General features: G+C 39.6%; 1 protein-coding gene across 1 annotated transcript in view; it reads left to right on the forward strand.

Moving 5' to 3' along the window:
• LOC132822138 (chemokine-like protein TAFA-1) overlaps positions 1-10,716 on the forward strand; it is a 474,647-nt gene extending 463,931 nt beyond the window's left edge. Inside the window, exon 5 of the mRNA XM_060835206.1 lies at positions 10,546-10,716. Within this exon, the coding sequence (XP_060691189.1) occupies positions 10,546-10,563 (18 nt within the window). The 3' untranslated portion in view covers positions 10,564-10,716. The remainder of the gene's footprint in view (positions 1-10,545) is intronic.
• Positions 10,717-19,434: the final 8,718 nt, after the last annotated feature.

Consider the following 19,434-nt stretch of genomic DNA (forward strand, 5'->3'; position numbering starts at 1 on the left):
TCCTGATAAAAGATAGCAAATTTTTAAAGTACTTCTCCCAAGAACTTAAAACTTTTTTAGAAATTAATACTGGTACGGCTAGCAATCCGTCAATGATGTGGGAGACCATCAAAGCTTATGCACGAGGTTTGATCATCTCCTATTCAGCGACCCAGAGGAAAATGAAGGGAGAGCAACAACGTCTGCTCAAAGCTCGCCTAAAAGCAGCCGAAACAGCATACGCTGATAGACCTTCTATCACAAAATTGCAGAGGATTAGAGCTCTTAGGACAGCTTTAAACACTGCGCTTATTCAAACGGCTAAAAGGGAAATATTATTTGCGAAACAAAGATTATATGAATATGGCGACAAACCGGGTAGATACTTAGCATTTCTTGCAAAGAAAAAGAAAGCCCCTCAAACTATTCCGACCATCAAGGAAAGTACAGGTACCCTGACTCATGATCATAAAAAGATCAATGCGACCTTTAAAGAATTTTATTCTGAACTATATAGATCGCAGGATTGTGAAGATAGGATTAGGAGGATGCAGTCATTTTTTAAAAATTTGACCTTCCCGGGCCTGACTCCGGAACAGGTGTCGGCCCTAAATACCCCTTTAACAGTCCAAGAAATACTTGAGGCAATTAGGCAACTTCAGAGCGGAAAAGCACCGGGCCCGGATGGTTTTCAAGCTGAATTCTATAAAGAATTTACAGGAATATTGGTTGACCCACTTATGGATATGTATAATTTTGCGCATAGTCAGGTCTGTCTCCCGCCCACGCTGAAAGAAGCAAATATTTCTCTTATCCTCAAAAAAGGAAAAGACCCAGAAGATTGTGCATCTTACAGACCAATATCCTTACTAAATGTAGACTTTAAAATTCTCTCAAAAATGTTAGCACTAAGACTAGAAAGGGTACTGCCATATATTATAAAGGAGGACCAGACGGGATTTATTAAGGGCCGCAGATCATCCAATAATATCAGAAGGGTCTTGAATATGATCCAAGCCTGTCATCAGGGAAAGATACCAGGAGTAGTAATTTCATTGGATGCGGAAAAGGCATTTGATAGGGTTGAATGGTCATATTTATTTTACACATTGGAAAGGTTTGGCGTTGGACAGGTGTTTACCAAATGGGTTTCAACATTGTATAATGACCCCAAAGCAGCTGTTATTACTAATGGGTTAAGATCGGATGGCTTCAGTGTGGGTAGGGGCTGCCGTCAAGGATGTCCTCTCTCACCATTGTTGTTTACACTGATAATCGAACCACTAGCAGAAGCCATCCGGACTGATCCTAATATAATGGCCCCGAGGATTGGTACAGGTAAACACAAAATTACCCTCTATGCAGATGACATTCTCTTATTCCTCAGTAATCCTTTAATGTCAGTGCCTCGTCTAATTCAAGTTATTAATACATTTAGTGCATTCTCAGGCTATAAAATTAATTTTTCAAAATCGGAAGCCATGCCAATGGGTGGTCTGGCTATGATACCCCACTTAATGGACGGATCCCCTTTTCCCTTCCGTTGGTCCCTGGAGGGCTTCTTATATTTAGGTATTTTTATCACGCCAGTATTTGATCAGCTGTATAGGGCTAATTTTGTACAATTAATGGAAAGGATAAGGCAGGACCTCCAGCGATGGAGAGACCTTCCGATTTCCTGGCTAGGGAGAATAGCATTAATTAAAATGAATGTTCTGCCCCGTCTCTTATATCCTATGAGAATGCTCCCGCTGATGCTGCCAAGGCTAGCCCTACGTAAATTATATGGCTGGTTGGGCTCCTTTATTTGGAACCATAGACGGCCCCTTATTAAGCTGAAGAAGCTACAGCTTCCACAGGCAAGGGGAGGACTGGACTTCCCAGACTTTAGGAAATATCAGTTAAGCTCCCTACTAAGTTACATAGCTGATTGGGTTTCATCTGATCCACAATCAATTTGGCTGGATATCGAAGCCTCCCAAGTAAAATACCCACTTATTAACCTTTTATTTTCAGATAAGAGGAAAATCATTACAGACCACTGTAAAAATCCCATAATATTAAACACAATTAAGGCCTGGAATATAATGCGGCAAAATGAGGGTAACTCACATAAAACATCCCCCCATGCACCAATAGTAGGCGCATGGGGATTCCAACCGGGGATTACAGATGCCACCTTTAAACTCTGGAGATCCAGGGGCATCTCATGCTTAGGGGACCTATTTAAAGATGGGATCCTGATGTCCTTTGAGCAGCTGCGTCTGAAATTCGGAATACCTAATGGGGATCTCTTTCGATACTTCCAAGTTCGAGATTATATACAGAGGAAGACTACATTAATAGATAGTCTTTATAAATCAGACAGAGAACGTAATGTCTTACGACCAGCGGGGGCATCCTCCGTTAGTACTATATACCATTTGCTACATGATGGAGTCTCAGGAGACATGGATGACCTGCTTAAAACATGGGAGCAGGACTTGGGGCTAGAAATCTCTGAGGATATGTGGAATGACATTTGGGAAAATGCTAGAAGAATTGCTATCTGTAACAGAACTCAGGCTATCCAACTAAAGATACTTCATAGGGCCCATATAGCTCCGGCTCGACTGGCAAAATTTAAGGCAGGAGCATCTCCAATGTGTCCTAAATGCAAAATAGAGGTGGGTACTCTTGTACATTGTCTGTGGACTTGTCAGAAAATCCGCAGATACTGGACTAAAGTGGCAAATACCCTGACAGAAATTTTAGGAACGGAAATTAGGGTGGACCCTGTATCTCTCCTTTTGGGCTTTTCGAACCTCTCATCTCTGGATATGCATGGGAAGAGACTATTTTCTATTCTCTCTTTCTGTGCAAGGAAAAATATTTTGGTGAACTGGGTGGCTGAGGGCCCCCCTGGACTTTCAAATTGGCACAGATTAATTATGGAATATATCCCCCTTGACTTCCTCACAAATATGGTGCACCGAAAGACTGAATTATTTTATAAAATATGGCAGCCCTTTTTGAATTATATAAATGCAGATATTTCGGCTATCCTAACAAGGGCTTTTATTTAGTGAAGATTTCAGACCGGGCTGCTCCGGGGCCCCTTGGGAGAGGAATCCTGCGCGAATACGGGTTTTATTATATTTGATGTTTATACATTCCGAGCATGTAAGAGACTTAGGTATACACTCTGGTTAGTTATAGGTTAGATTAGTAGAAAGTTGAGTTTTTTTTTCTGTCTTTTCTCGTTTCTTTTTTTTTTCTTTTTTTGTTTTCTTTCTTTCTCTTTTCTTTGTTAAATTATGACTATTGTATATATGATTTAATTGTACATCAATGTTTGTATTTGAGAGTTTTGTTTATTTTTGTAAATTTGCAAAAATGTTAAATTTCAATAAAAATATCTACAAAAAAAAAATATAAGGATCTGGTTGCACCTTTGATAGCTAGTTCTGTCAGCTGCTATGTTTAATAGATTCTAATCAGCACTTTGTACATCTACTCTCAAACCAAAGCATTATCTCAAACTTAAATTTGATTTATATTTTGATCCTGTTGATATAACTGCTAACAATATAGTTTAATTCAGTTTCATTCTAAAATGCAAGCTGTAAAAAGATGTATAAACTTCTTTAGTGTGAAGTCTATGAGAATTATTAGCTTATCCACCATAAGTATAATAGATCTCCAGCATAATATTGCATTTTAGTCAATACTGCTGTTGCACATCTTGGTAAGTTGTCAGTATAATTAATTAACTAATATATGCTTGCTGCACTGGTTATGTGCATGTTTCTTGGTCAATAAAATGCACATGGATAAGACATTCAAATTGTCTATTGTTATCAAGCAAGTAAAATTGCCTCTCAGTCTTCTTTTCGATTCAGCACTGTCTCATTGCATATATGGAATTAGAAATTCAATTGGAATTGAATTAACCAGACTTCACCCTCCAACTTACTTCTAAATTAATAGACATATTCCATGGTATTTGAAGCCTTGTTCATGACAGGATTGTACATTTCTATAGGGGGTTTTGCATGTTTTTAAATTTCCATGCATTTAATGTTCTTTTGGCACCATTTTTCATCACCATTCTTGTTCATGATTTTACATTGTATGTTTTGCAATCTTTATCTTGGTTTCTTGTAGTTTACTGGCCTAATCCATCATTTCCATTATGTTCCCCATTGGTCTGATGGAGATCATCAGTTGACTTGGATCTTGTGTGGTTTTATGCATCTGACTCCATCATGCAATTCTATATTTTCGGTGCAGTTTTCAGGTTCAAGTCATGTACTATGTAAAATAAATTGAATCAATTGAAAATAAACAAGCACACAACAATTACTTGATATAGCTGGGTATCAACACCAGTATATCACAATGGCTAGTACAACATTGATAATGTAAATTTGTTAATTTGTAATCAGCTGGATCAAGCGTTAAAATTTACTAAATTGCTCTGAAGTATCATCCTTATCCTGTGTATGAAAAAGACAAGAAATGCAAACCATTTAAAATAGATAGTATATGGAGGTAGTTAGTGTGATGAAAATGTTTTATTTTGAAGCTCATGTACAAAACTGTTATTAAACTTGCTATCTTCCAGGTTCCTTTATTCTGTGCAGATGAAAAATTGATAGTTTAAGTATTCTTATAAAAGCTTCCTTCTGTAGAAGGTTTGCCTCTGCTTTATTTGACTCTATACACAAATGAGAACTAACATCAGTGTATGACAGGCTGACCCCATTGAATCCTGTAATTCTAAATGACAGGCTCTAACTGCACATTATTGTAGCATTGCAGAAAGTCTAAACTATATACTTCTAAAGAAAGATTGTAAAACCTTTCAAATAAAATATTTTTCTGCCAATACTTTTACACCTACCCTTCCTTTTGCCTGAATTACAATAAAATATGATCAACTGTTCGAACAGAGAATCTTTCCTTTAGCTGTTATTTTGTATCATTCAAGTAAGTCTTGGATATGGGCTACCTGAAATAACATTTAATGTAACAATATATTTTAGATAGTGTATAGGTGAATCATGATTGATAATTCCTGATAGCAAAAGAATGTGCTTATGTTACAAGGACATTTCACTGAAGTCTTTTCAAAGAAATTGAATGGCTGTGGAATGTCTGATCAAAATATTTTTGTTCTTTAGATAATTAAATAATACTTCAGCTGTTCCATAGCAATATTTTGAATGTTTTCTCCATGTGGTTCACAGGAAAAAAAAGAAGTATACTTCTTTATCCAATCACTTTCTATTTGGTGACATTTTGTTATGCTGTTTTCACAGGTTTTGTACTAAATAAGGCAAAAGATTTTTCACTTTGGTCAAAAATACTGCTAATCCATTTTAAACCAAAGTAACCATTTTGTTAGAAAATAATATTGTTAGGGGATGAAGACCTTAGTGGAGGGGTGCACAGGATATCTGGAGGAGGCATATACCCCTCTCCAAACTTTGACCTGCCAAGCCAGTGAATCACACTCGGCTGCATACTTGGTGTGGACCTCCCCCCCTCCATGGCTAAAGTTCCAGGGGCAGTGGGAGGAGGCCCTTAATTGACCATCAATTGGCCTATGAATGATGTGCTTCCTGAGTCGTGCAAGTACGGTAGGGTCAGACATGTGGCTACTGAGGCCTGCAACCAATTTATTACTGACTCCCGCACTCACCTGCTATCATGCCCCCAGGGGTGGCCACAAGTACATGAACAGTCCATCTACAGAAAATGGGATAAACTGAAAGAGATAGGCACCTTTAAGTACAGGTTCAGCTGGGAAAATTAACATTTCAAAGGCTTGCCCATGTATTATTGTGCTCAAAGAAAGCCATCTGTACTGCTTGAACTTTGGTGTAGGCAGCAATTTGCTAGCTGTCCAATTGTAATGCATTCAGAAAAAAAAATCATTCTGGTGTTATAGCAGCTCAAAAATTCCTGCAATAATGATCCAGTTATTGAATGAGACCAGGTGTCCGGTACCACTCTGCCATATCGGAGCCTTTGCTTAATGATTATTTGGCTATGTATCCAATTCAAGTATTTGTGCAAAGCCAAATATATTTACTTTCAAATGGCTCCACTGAGATAGTATTGTGAACAGCATTCTCACATCGACCAATGCTGCAAGAAAGCCTCGCAACCCATCTTTATCTGTCTCCACATATGTCATCTTTTAAATCCAGCAGACACTTCACCCAAAGAGTATTGAATAATCACTGATGTTCCTCCGCTTTTGCAGGAGGTTTTGACACACAATAGAAGGAAATAAAGTAGAGCTGGTAGGAGACAAGGCCTCTTGCCTCTCCTGAGCCATTTGAAAGAGATGGTACTTAATATTATAGACCAGGATGCACTAGGCGGTTCTTTACCATTGAAAGCATTAAGAATGATAGGATATTCCTTCTTTAAGTCCCTTCTCTAGCCAAGGTCACCCTCATCCTTCTATCTATCACGATGAACAGACTGTTGGTGTTGTAACCATGGATTTCTTGGAAAATAATGGACAATTCATATTGGAAATGACAATCTGATGTTGTTCACCTTCCAAAAATATTTCTTAGGACCCGTACCTACTGGAACCAGCAGCCTACTCAGTGGAGACAGCAAGTAATCAAGGTAATTAAGGCCTGAATTAAGGACCTTGAGTCTGATCCAAGTTCACCAATGTCCCCACCCTGACCCTCATTGTGTCAGGAGCACAGCAATACTTTGAAAGTGGCTTTTCAGCAGGAGCTCAGAAGCTCAGCAAATGTTCAAAAGGTGCATCTCAATGAAAGTGCCCTCTCCAAGCCAGGGAGCCAGACAGTTCTGGGACTTGCTTTTCATGGCACTCTGTTATAATTACTTTTAGGCATCTATGTCTCCCATTTCTTTAGAATGCCCCCGTCTCCTGGAAGGATTGTCAACTAGACAAATTAGGGCGACATGGTGGCTCAGTGATTAGCACTGCTGCCTCCAGCCTCAAGCAACTGTCTGTGTGGAGTTTACACACTGTCCCCATGTCTGCATGAGTTTCCTCCGGGTGCTCCAGTTTCCTCCCACAGTCCAAACCTGTGCAGGTCAGGTGAATTAACCATGCTAGATTGCTTGTAGTGCATTAGTCAAAGGGAAATGGGACTGGGTGGATTACTTCTCAGAGGATTGATATGGATTTGTTGGGCCGAAGAGCCTGTTTCCACACTGTAGGGAATCTAATCTAATACCTTCATGCCTCTCTATGGGATCATCTGCATCCTCTCCTACCTTCAATGGACACCTTCTGTAAATGTATGCTGGTGGGAACATTGTCAAGAAACACAGATTCAGGACCAACAAAGTGCTTCCAAAATTGGGGAAAATTCAACTTTTTTAATGCACATGTCACTGATTCCTCTGTTGCTCAGATGCTTAATCCTTCCATCTTGAGGATACATCTCTCAAACCCAACAACAGATTACAACAGCTCCAAAAATACTCCAGTACTTCCAATCCCTGTTTAAATGAAGAAGTGCCAAGAATTTACTTACTAGCAATCAGGGTGCCTGGACCTTTGAATGAAACCTCTGCTGAGCCTGTTTTTCAATTGAGTAAATAATGCACCTGGACACTCATTGCAATTGTGCTGTATGACATTAAGTTAGCAGTGAATCAAGGCAGGGTCACACTAGATATGATTCCTTGGTTCTGAAGGAATGCGATCTGTCCACTCAAGAGCAGCCAAAGGTGCAGGGCCCAAAAAATAGCATTGCGAGATTTCCACTGCATTACCACAGGCAGCATTCTACAAACCAATTTCTAGTTCAATTAGTCTTCGTAACTCTGAAAGTTACCCTAACACAGCTACAATTTCATTGCAATTAGGAATGAAACATTTCAAAACATTTCATTCGCTTAATAACCTCTTAGAAGGCAGCTGAATTCAATCAGCTATTTTGCAATCGTCAATTCAAATCAGGGAGTGTAAGGATTATTAAGTGTTGCAGTTAATATTATGATATTGATATAGAAATGGAATTTAGAATGATATATATCAGACTAATTTGATCTGATGTTTAGAAGTATGGTGAATATATCAAATGGCAAACGATGAGTGAAAACAGAAACCAAGTAATCATAGGCAGTAACACACAACGGTTAGCTACAGGGTACAGGAAATATTGATTAATCTAACTTCAGTTTTGTTTTTATAAAATGTATCATGCTGTTAATTCCCCTTTAATTGTAAATATTTTGTCCCACCAATGGAGCTGAATCCCAGTAAATTTCATAGAAAATATTCAGAGTACAAAATGGAATTGATATGTCTGTTTTCATGTGCATAATGAGCAGACTATTAATTGTCATATTAAATCATAGTCATATCAACTTACATATCATAACGATTGAAAGAATGTCTAGAGTCAACTACAGCAATGTCATACATATGGTCAGAAGAGGGATATTTATTGATGGCACGATATTTAATAACATTCATGACTTTTACTGAAGAGCTGAGCAGTCCATGCCTCATGACATTGGAACCAGACAATATTTAGAGATGGGGTACAGGTACTAATTAATATGTTAGCCCAACAAGTGCCAAGCAATGACAATTCTCCAAGAAAAGATAATCTAACCATCTGCCATTGAAATTCAGTTGCGTTACTGTCACTGAAATTCCTATCAAGATCTGGTGTTCACCATTGACCAAAAACTGAACGGGCCCAGCCACAAAATACTGTATTTACAAGAGCAGGTCAGAAGCTGAGAGTTTTTAGTGAATAACTAACATCCTGATTTCCCTAAGCTCTGTCTACCATCTATGCATTACAAGCATATTTTCCACTTGCCTGAATGAGTGCAGCTCCAACAGCATTCAAGAAGCTCAATGTTTTTTCACATAATGAAGTCCACTTTATGATCACCCAAGACCTCGTAGTAAATGTTCATTCCCTTTAGCACACGGCAGCAAAAATGTGTATCAGCTACAAGATGTTCAATACCGATTTGTCAAAGCTTCTTGGTCAGCAACAATCACATGGCCTCGACCATCTTGAATGACAAGAGCAGCAGATGCATGGCAACACTACTATCTCCAAGTTCACCTCCAAATCACACATCATCCTAACTTGCAAAAAGATCACTGTTCCATCACTGTTACTGGGTTTAAATTGTGGAACTCCCTCCTTTACAGTACTCTACATGTGCCTACACTGCAAGACCTGCAGCGATTTAAAAAGGGCAATTAGCAATAGGCAATAAATGACAATCTTGTCATTTATATTGTATAACATGTGAACATTGATTGGTTTAACTAGTGAATGCTGATTGATAATGGCATTGCAATTGGACAATGCACCAGTTAGAAGATGAGTAACAGTTAACTGCCAAAGAAACAAGCCTCAACACAATAGGTACAGCCGTTCTCTGGTTCATTTCTCAAGGCAATGCATTGACCAGTCAGAGTCAACCTGACTTTTATAAAATTCAAACAAGGTATACTGCAGTCTTGGGGACTCCCACATTGGGACATATCATAGCTCAAGCATTAAGAATGGAGCTGGAGAAAGGAAGAGAGTACACCATTTGGTAAATGCAGGTAGCTCTGTAGATGGTACTCAACAGGACATTTATGTTTGCAAACCTGAAATCAATGGGAAGATTCCTCGACCACAGGACTGCATCAAGGAGTCATTCCTCCTCCGATCCTTCTATTCTATTACATCTCCCACATTCCACACTACCACCTGGAAGCCATTGCAATTGTTGTTCGAGAAATTTCTGTCACACTTGCAGAATGATGAAACAGGAGTTCTCTCAAGGAAATTCTCAGCTGTCATTATCTTTGCATAAAGTTATTATGTTTAGCAATGGATTGTATATTTTGAAAACAGGTTATTACTACCACTGGAATAGCAGATAAAGAAATATTGTATTTATATTTAAATGGTATTATTTCAAGCATAGGATGATGTGATATGCTAACTCACCAACAACAGTAACAGTGTTTTAGAAATCCAATTTTTAGTTTTCTCAAAACACCATGTGTCAGAATTTCTCATTAGCTGTGAGGTTAATTTTCAACTTAACAGCATTGCCTCGCTGGATCCTGTTTATAGAAACAGCCGAATTTGTCTTTCTATTGATTTGCATGGAAAGGAAGATCGGGCAGTTTTGTTATGGCTACCCGACACATATTGCCTGCTTTATATTTAAATGATAGGTTGAAAATTACCCCCTGTATATACCGTAGGTTTACTTCAGTTATCAATATTAGAAATTTAGGGAACAGAAAACAGACCTGTATAATGTAAGGAATTGTATTATGTGTGCAAAACTTTAAAAGACTTCTATAAATGAAGATCTGTATAAAACAATAAATATACCAGGTACTAAAAAGAGAGCACTTCTAGAAAACATTAAATTCACCTCATTAACATTTAACATCGTTTAGCAATACTTCATTTTTTTATGTCCAACTCACAGTGTAATAAAGTTAATCTCAGAAATAGTGAGTATTCTGTTTAGTAAAGCAAGTATTGATGTTTACTTTTAATGGAAATTCATAAATTTTCTTTTTATTTAATTATTTAGATCCATCCGAGAACCTAAAACCCAGACTCCAGACTATTCGTAATGATGGAAGACAGCCATTATGACGGACAGTTAGCTCAAACACTGCAATCATATCAGAATTTACAATACAAAAGTGTAACACCATCTGAAGCATTCCTGGACCCACTAGATTTGGTACTTATACACTGACTGATCATCACTATTGCTGATGATGGTACAAGTACGATGCCAAGTCCACTATTCTTCAGTGAGAAACAATAAGATCAGATATCCATGGGCATTGACCTTCTATTCTGGAATTGAATGCAATGATTCAATTTTTAAATCCATCATTAATGGATTCTTTCTGATCTGGCATCGTTATGGCACTGTACACTCAAAAATACAAGTTGCTGTGGCGTTGATTCAGTTGCCATTGTCAGTGCGTATACGTTGCTGACTGAATAAATCAAATCCTGTTTCAAAAGATGCATCACAGAGAAGCAAGCTGAAATAGGAAATAACATCCAACACACTTGGAAAACAAATGCTTTATTTCTATAGAGGATGTTTGATTCTGCAATCAATTACAGCTTCTTACATAATTCCCATATGGTTCAATTCCATCAAGCACTAATAGCATGCTGGCTTTGCTTAATATACCATACCTGACCAATGTACAATGTTCAATGGTATGAACAACCACACAAAAATCACTTCTGGAATTCACATGGGATGTTACAAAGAACCTGTTCCAGCTTTTCCAGATGTAAGGTAGCAGGGTTATAACCAAAAGATACTGATATGCATTGACAGTACCAGTTACTTTGCGTGATCATTGTAATCCATGGATTTCTCTCTTTGTATTCAAGAGAGCTGTACATATGTCTGATTACTTTGTATTATTAGTATGGTCTACAGTAAATTAAACTGTTTACTCTTACAGTGGTTGCTCATTTTTACTAGGAGATTTAAAAATGTCATTATACTAAACTTGAAGCTTGAATGTGCAATAAATTATACACTTGAATCATATCAAAAGGAATCAATCTACATCACAACAACTTGGAAATGATGAAGTGATTCAAGTGGGACCATCTGACGGTGCTTTATTCACCCAATGCATTCACCAAGCACGTTATTTAGCTTAATAGAAAGGTGATGTCCTGTGTGACAGTTGTATTGCAAAGCATCAGAAAGCAAATTTATTGAATCAATATCATTTTGCAGTGGTCTGAACTGTTCATAATGTTCAAGCAAAGTTAAATTCTTTTCATTCATTTTTAGACATTATTGTTTTTCAAACTGAATATTTGACATTGTATTCTATTAAATGCTATCAGACTTAAGTTTTTTTTCTATTAAATATAAAGTTCTTGAAGTGCATATTTAGTTGACAATGCCTGTAGTACTTGCTCCTCCCTTAAGAGCAGTGATGACAAGCATATTCAATGTTTCACATATCTCATTGTGTGACATACAATTGCTACTATTTATAGTATGAGAGCAATCATCCTTCACTTGCATAACTGGGCCACCAGGTTTCCACAATTTCTCAAAATGCTTTCTGACTTTATTTTTCATGCATCATTTTTCTCAGTTACAGAAATTTCTAGTGTCCAAAATCAATATTTAAACAGCATAAATGATTAATAAAATACGTGTATCACAATAGAATGGTTACATTTATTTATTGAATTTTTTATGTCTTTGTATGCTTTTATTAAAGTTTTGACTTGAAGCTATCTGCCTCTCCCAGAAGCCTGGGTTTGAACTTAATTACTTTGCCCACACCTGTCACTCTGAATTTTACAGTGTGAACATGGAGTGTGCCTAACTTTAGAGCTACATCAATAGCATTCAGTTAGTCATACAGATGAAATACATTTCTTTAACACTTCGTATTATTTACTTACTTCTTCTATTATTTTTCAAAGATGTTAAAATACAATGAAACTGCATGTGATTGAGAATGGTAGATGACTAATTAACTTTCTACATTAAGAATGGAAAAGAAACTGGAGATTCAAAGGGCCATGAGATCTAATGGAATTGAAGAATTGTGAGGAAACACAGAGGTGGTGATGATGACATTCACCAACCAGTGACCAAACACCAAATGCAGACTGACCTTACCACTAACCATCTGTCATCTCAAAGTAAAGGACAGAAGAGAGAAAAAGACAAACAAGGTAAGGTCAGAACTAGTAGAGATATTTTTAAGCTCTATGTTCTTTCTAACCAATAGCTTTTTTCCAGGTAATTTTGAGAGAGAAGGAGCAGCTGTCATTAACCTTATCAAGTACTATATTTAAAAGGATGCAGATTGTGTGTAAGAGAAAGAAAATGAAAATTGTTCTGATTACATGTTCATTGTATTTATGTTAATAGAATCATGGAATGTTTACAGCACTGAAAGAAGCCAATCACCCTGTGATGTTTCTGCGAGCCAAAAAGCAAACCACTGAGCAGATTCTCATTTTACATCATAGACTTGCAGGCACACCACTTGAGGTGCTTATCCTTAAACTTTTGAGATTGTTAAACTTGTATAGAGATAAAAAATATGGAGCTTGATTCAGGAGTCGCCATGACTTGAGGGGCTGAATGGTCTGCACTGTTGTAGAGGGGTGTGAGAGGGAGACAGACAGCAGACAAATTAGAGTCAAAGAGAGGTGTATGTGAGAGAGTGACTAGAATCAGAGAGATAGATGTGAAAGAAAGAGATGAGTCAGAAGAGGTGCATATTGTTACAACCCACTTTGGAAACTGCGTTGATACACCCCACTATTTCCAAAGTCACCACAAAAATTCAGTAATTTAATAAAAGTACAAATCAGTTTCTAATTTATCTATCTGATTGAATCATGTTTACAGAAAACACTGACCAGAATCCTATATTTAACAAGAACTCTACTTATTGCAAATAAATAAATACTCATGATAGACAAAACATAACTCTTCTTTAAAAATTGTAACCACCTTTCAAAGTGTCTATATCCTCAGGCAGTTAGACACAAATAAATAAAACAAACTCAGTATTATGGGTGGGGAAAAAAACACTGGTGAAGTACAATTTAATAGCACCAATAATAGGATTAGATGAGATACACCTTTTGCTTCCCAAAAACCACTTTTCACCAATCCTCTTTCTGAATTCTTTTATTTCTTCAAAAGACGCATGGAGCAATCAGTACATGAATTATAAAATCTCTTAGTTACTGGTCAAAGGCAATACCTTACAGTAACTGATGAGAGAAAATAACTGGCTTTCTTCAGTCTTTGATTCTTTTTATTGCAGAGATACAGAGATGCAACCAGTTTCTTCCAGTCTGGAGACCTTGTGCCCATATACTGTCACATACAGCAGCTGCTATGCGACCCAGGAACCAATCAGAGAGTTCTCTTCTGGCTGATGACCTCCGGTATCCACAACTGGTCACAATTGGTACAAACTAATCAGCATTTTGTTGCTGGTTAAAGCTCACTCTACATGTATACCCAGTGATGTGCTATCTTATCTCCCTTACCCACTGCTTGCAAAGCAACAGTGAAAATGCAAATCACAATGAGGTCCAGTAACCTGTTTTCAAATATGCAGAATTGCCTTCCACGGTCCTTGGTTTTAAAACAACCCTTTTCCCATTTTTAGTCCGCAATCAAAAATAAAAGAAACCCGTTGACTTTGAAAGAAAGAGACTGGAGTGAAAGGGAGATGGGTCAAGGAGACAAAAATGTGTCCAGGGAGAGATTAGTGTGTCAGGGTGAGAATAGAGTCAGAGACGAGAGAGGAGAAAGTAAAATAAAGATTGTTTTGTTTGTTTAATGTTGTTCCAAGTTGTAATGACCTTTTTATAGTTCTGAAAACAGAAGTAAACATTTTGAGGGAACTAAATAGGAATAAGATGGAAGAAGAAACCAGTTAACAACAAGTGGACCATTACCCTCTCAGTAGCCAACTTAGGTGTGAGCAATTGGGAGAGGAATGGAGTGAACAGAGGTTAATTTTTAGTGACTATCAAGTAAAAAGGGTGGACAGTAGTTTAGGGTTGTGATAGGAGAGGGAATGGCGAAGAAAAACATGAGGAAATAAGGATGCACGAAAAGCAAGTGATTAATATGACCACATATTTTTCCACAACTTCCACCCGAAATGTGATCTATAACTCATAGTGATTCTCTTGCTCATTATACCATTCCTTCCCAATCACCTAGCAAATAGAGGTAAAACTGCAGGGACCCAGAAGAGGACAGAGATACAAGAGTGAAAATAGGGAGAAAAAGTAATAAACAATAGAAAAAGAAAGAAATAGAAGCATTATAGAGATAAAAGAGTTTGATAATAATCTGTAGGTACCATCCATAATGGGATTTGAATTGTGTGGAGAAACTCAGAAGTCAATTGAGTGGATTAGAACATATAATCTCAACTATATTGTACTATTGAATGTCGATTTCAGGATTTTGCACCTCCAAGGTATGTTGTGAATATGATGTGTATCCAAATTACTTCAGCTGTATTGCAAGGGACAAGCTGTATTTAAAGGTACAAATGGAAACTGAAGGTATTTGGGATGGATAGCAAGGAGAGAATCTAGATATAAGACTGCTTATGTAATTATTGTTGGGTGCAATATGAGGAGGAAACCTACTGCTCCATTTATAAACCATGGTTGGAGGCTAAACATCAAACAACACCAGGCTATAGTCCAACAGGTTTAATTGGAAGCACACTAGCTTTCGGAAGGTCGCTCCTTCATCAGGTGATAGTGGAGGACTCAATCCTAAAACACAGAATTTATAGCAAAATTTACAGTGTGATGTAACTGAAATTATACATTAAAAAATACCTTGATTATCTGTTGAGTCTTGCATTTGCTTGAATACCATGATAATTTCACTTCTTTCCCGTATAAATCACAGTCTTTTTTCTTAAAGTTGCATTCTCGGATTAGCTGTTAACAATAGTGATAGCTAGACAATATGTTGAAGGTGTTGGCCCCCTGTGTTTTCTGTCTATGCCATGATGTTGAGATTGATTCTAATCTAAAAAGTAAGATAACAGAGTTTTACATGAATTCATGCAGTTTTTGAGCAAAGTACAATGTAACTCTGCAGGTACAAATTCATCCCACAAAATATATGTGTGCATGTGGGTCTTTGTCTGTTGTGTGTGTGTGTGTGTGTGTGTGTGTGTGTGTCTGGACACCTCAGCACCACACTCTACCGCAAACCCACAGACAGCCTCACAATGCTACACTTCTCCAGCTTCCAACCAAAACATTTTAAAACAGCCACCGCATATAGACAAACCCTACGTGTACACTGGATCTACTCAGATGAGGAGGAACGTGTCGGGCACCTGGAAGTACTCAGGGATGCCCTTACAAGAATGGGGTATGATGCCCAACTCATCGACCGCCAGTTCCAACGTGCCACAGCAAGGAACTATAATGACCTCCTCTGGAGACAGACACGTGCTGCAACTGACAGGGTACCCTTCGTTGTTCAGTATTTCCCAGGAGTTGAAAAACTACGCCATGTTCTTCGTGGCCTGAAACACATTATTAATGAGGATGAGCACCTCGCCAAGACCTTCCCCACACCTCCACTGCTCACCTTTAAACAACCGCCAAACCTCAAACAGATCATTGTTCGTAGCACGTTGCCCAGCCTTCAGGACAACTCCATACAAGCCTGTCACAGTAGGCGCTGCAAGACGTGTCAGAGTGTGGACATAGATACCACCATTATGCGTAGGTACTCATGTGACTTAGCCAACATTGTCTATCTTATACGTTGCAGGCAAGGATGCCCAGAGGCATGGTACATTGGGGAAACCGAGCAAAGGCTACGACAACGGATGAATGGGCACCGCACAGCAATCAACAGGCAGGAATGTTCCCTTCCATTTGGGGAACGCTTCAGTGGTCCAGGACATTCGACCTCGGACCTTCGGGTGACCATCCTCCAAGGCGGACTTCGGGACAGGTAGCAGCGAAAAGTGGCTGAACAGAGGCTAAGTTCCATACCCATAGCGAGGGCCTTAACCGGGACCTTGGGTCCATGTCACATTACAGGTGACCATCATTGCACTATACACACACAGAGACACATCTACACACACACACACACGCACACTCCTATATATACACAGACACACACACGCCCACACTCACACAGGCATCCTCTCAGAGACTTAGACCACTCTACACTCATGCACGCACACATACACTCTCTCACAGACACTCACAACCCCCCACCCCAGACATGCACTCACACTTCCACACTCACACATGCACCCCCTCACAGACTTAAGACACTCTACACTCACTACACACACATACATACACTCTTTCTCACACTCACAACCCCCAACCCAGACAGACAGACACACACAGACAGACAAAGACCCACATGCACACATATATTTTGTGGGGTGAATTTGTACTCGCAGAGTTACATTGTACTTTGCTCAAAAACTGCATGAATTCATGTAAAACTTTGTTATCTCACTTTTTAGATTAGAATCAATCTAAACATTGTGACATAGACAGAGTACACGGGGGGGCTAACACCTTCAACATATCGTCTAGCTATCACCATTGTTACAGCAAACCTGAGAATGCAACTTTGAGAAAAAAAAGCTTTGTGATTTACACATGAAAGAAGTGAAACTATCATGATATTCAAACAGATGAAAGACTCAACAGACAATCAAGGTATTTTTCAATGTATAATTTCAGTTACATCACACTGTAAATTTTTGCTATAAATTCTGTGTTTTAGGATTGAGTCCTCCACTACCACCTGATGAAGGAGCGACACTCCGAAAGCTAGTGTGTTTCCAATTAAACCTGTTGGACTATATCCTGGTGTTATGTGATTTTCAACATTGTACACCCTAGTTCATGGTTGGAGGTAGCTGGAAACATGAATCGAATTAAGCTTGTACCCATGTTTAAGCTGCAATATAGCTAGCAGTTCAGTGACCTAGCCAGGTCAGACCAAGTCAGTCAATTTGCTGATGTACTTATATCCTGTGCTTTAAGCCTTGACACTTTTCACTCTTTCCAATCCAACTTTCATTATCACATCATTCCTCAGACACACTCAACATTCAGCAGCACTCAACCTTCAGTTTAATGCATTCATCACCTCCCCATTTAACCATCTACCATTAATATTCTCCCCAATTCTTAAACAGTATAATTAATGTATGATGTGGTAAAAACACATCATATTGCAGATGCTGGAAATCAGATTCTGGATTAGTGGTGCTGGAAGAGTACAGCGGTTCAGGCAGCATCCGAGAAGCAGTAAAATCGACGTTTCGGGCAAAAAGCCCTTCATCAGGAATAAAGGCAGTGAGCCTGAAGGGTCCTCCCACAGTCCAAAGATGTGCAGGTCAGGTGAATTGGCCATGCTAAATTGCCCGTAGTGTTAGGTAAGGGGTAAATGTAGGGGTATGGGTGGGTTGCGCTTCGGCGGGTCGGTGTGGACTTGTTGGGCCGAAGGGCCTGTTTCCACACTGTAAGTCTAATCTAAATAAGCTAGAGGAGGGTGGGGGTGGGGAGAAAGTAGCATAGAGTACAACAGGTGAGTGGGGCAGGGGATGAAGGTGATAGATCAGGGAGGAGGGTGGAGTGGATAGGTGGAAAATAAGATAGGCAGATAGGACAAGTCATGGGGACAGTGCTGAACTGGAAGTTTGGAACTAGGGTGAGGTGGGGGAAGGGGAAATGAGGTAACTGTTGAAGTCCACATTGATGCCCTGGGGTTGAAGTGTTCCAAGGCAGAAGATGAGGCGTTCTTCCTCCAGGCATCTGGTGGTGAGGGAGCTGTGGTGAAGGAGGTCCAGGACCTCCATGTCCTCGGCAGAGTGGAAGGGGGAGTTGAAATGTTGGACCACAGGGCGGTGTGTTTGATTGGTGCGGGTGTCCCGGAGATTTTCCTAAAGCGCTCTGCTAGGAGGTGTCCAGTCTCCCCAATGTAGAGGAGGCCGCATTGGGAGCAATGGATGCAATAAATGATATTGGTGGATGTGCAGGTAAAACTTTGATGGATGTAGAAGGCTCCTTTAGGGCCTTGGATGGAGGTGAGGGAAGAGATGTGGGAGCAGGTTTTACAATTCCTGCAGTGGCAGGGGAAGGTGCCAGGATGGGAGGGTGGGTTGTAGGGGGGTGTGGACCTGACCAGGTAATCTCGGAGAGAATGGTCTTTGCGGAGGGCAGAAAGAGGTGGGGAGGGAAATATATCCCTGGTGGTGGGGTCTTTTTGGAGGTGGCGGAAATGTCGGCGGATGATTTGGTATATGTGAACATTGGTAGGGTGGAAGGTGAGCACCAGGGGCGTTCTGTCCTTGTTACGGTTGGAGGGGTGGGGTCTGAGGGCGGAGGTGCGGGCTGTGGGCGAGATGCGTTGGAGGGCATCTTTAACCACGTGGGAAGGGAAATTGCGGTCTCTAAAGAAGGAGGCCATCTGGTGTGTTCTGTGATGGAACTGATCCTCCTGGAAGCAGATACTGCGGAGGCGGAGGAATTGGGAATACAGGATGGCATTTTTGCAAGAGGTAGAGTGGGAAGAGGTGTAATCCAGGTAGCCGTGGGAGTCGGTGGGTTTGTAAAAAATGTCAGTGTCATTGAGGATGGAGATGGAGAGGTCCAGGAAGGGGAGGGAGGTGTCAGAGATGCTACAGGTAAATTTAAGGTCAGGGTGGAATGTGTTGGTGAAGTTGATGAATTGCTCAACCTCCTCACAGGAGCACGAGGTGGCGCCAATGCAGTCATCAATGTAGCGGAGGAAGAGGTAGGGAGTGGTGCTGGTGTAATTATGGAAAATCGACTGTTCTACGCAGCCAACAAAGAGACAGGCATAGCTGGGGCCCATACGTGTGCCCATGGCTACCCCTTTGGTCTGGAGGAAGTG

The sequence above is a fragment of the Hemiscyllium ocellatum genome, chromosome 14, assembly GCF_020745735.1.
Source record: "Hemiscyllium ocellatum isolate sHemOce1 chromosome 14, sHemOce1.pat.X.cur, whole genome shotgun sequence".
Lineage (NCBI taxonomy): Eukaryota > Metazoa > Chordata > Chondrichthyes > Orectolobiformes > Hemiscylliidae > Hemiscyllium > Hemiscyllium ocellatum.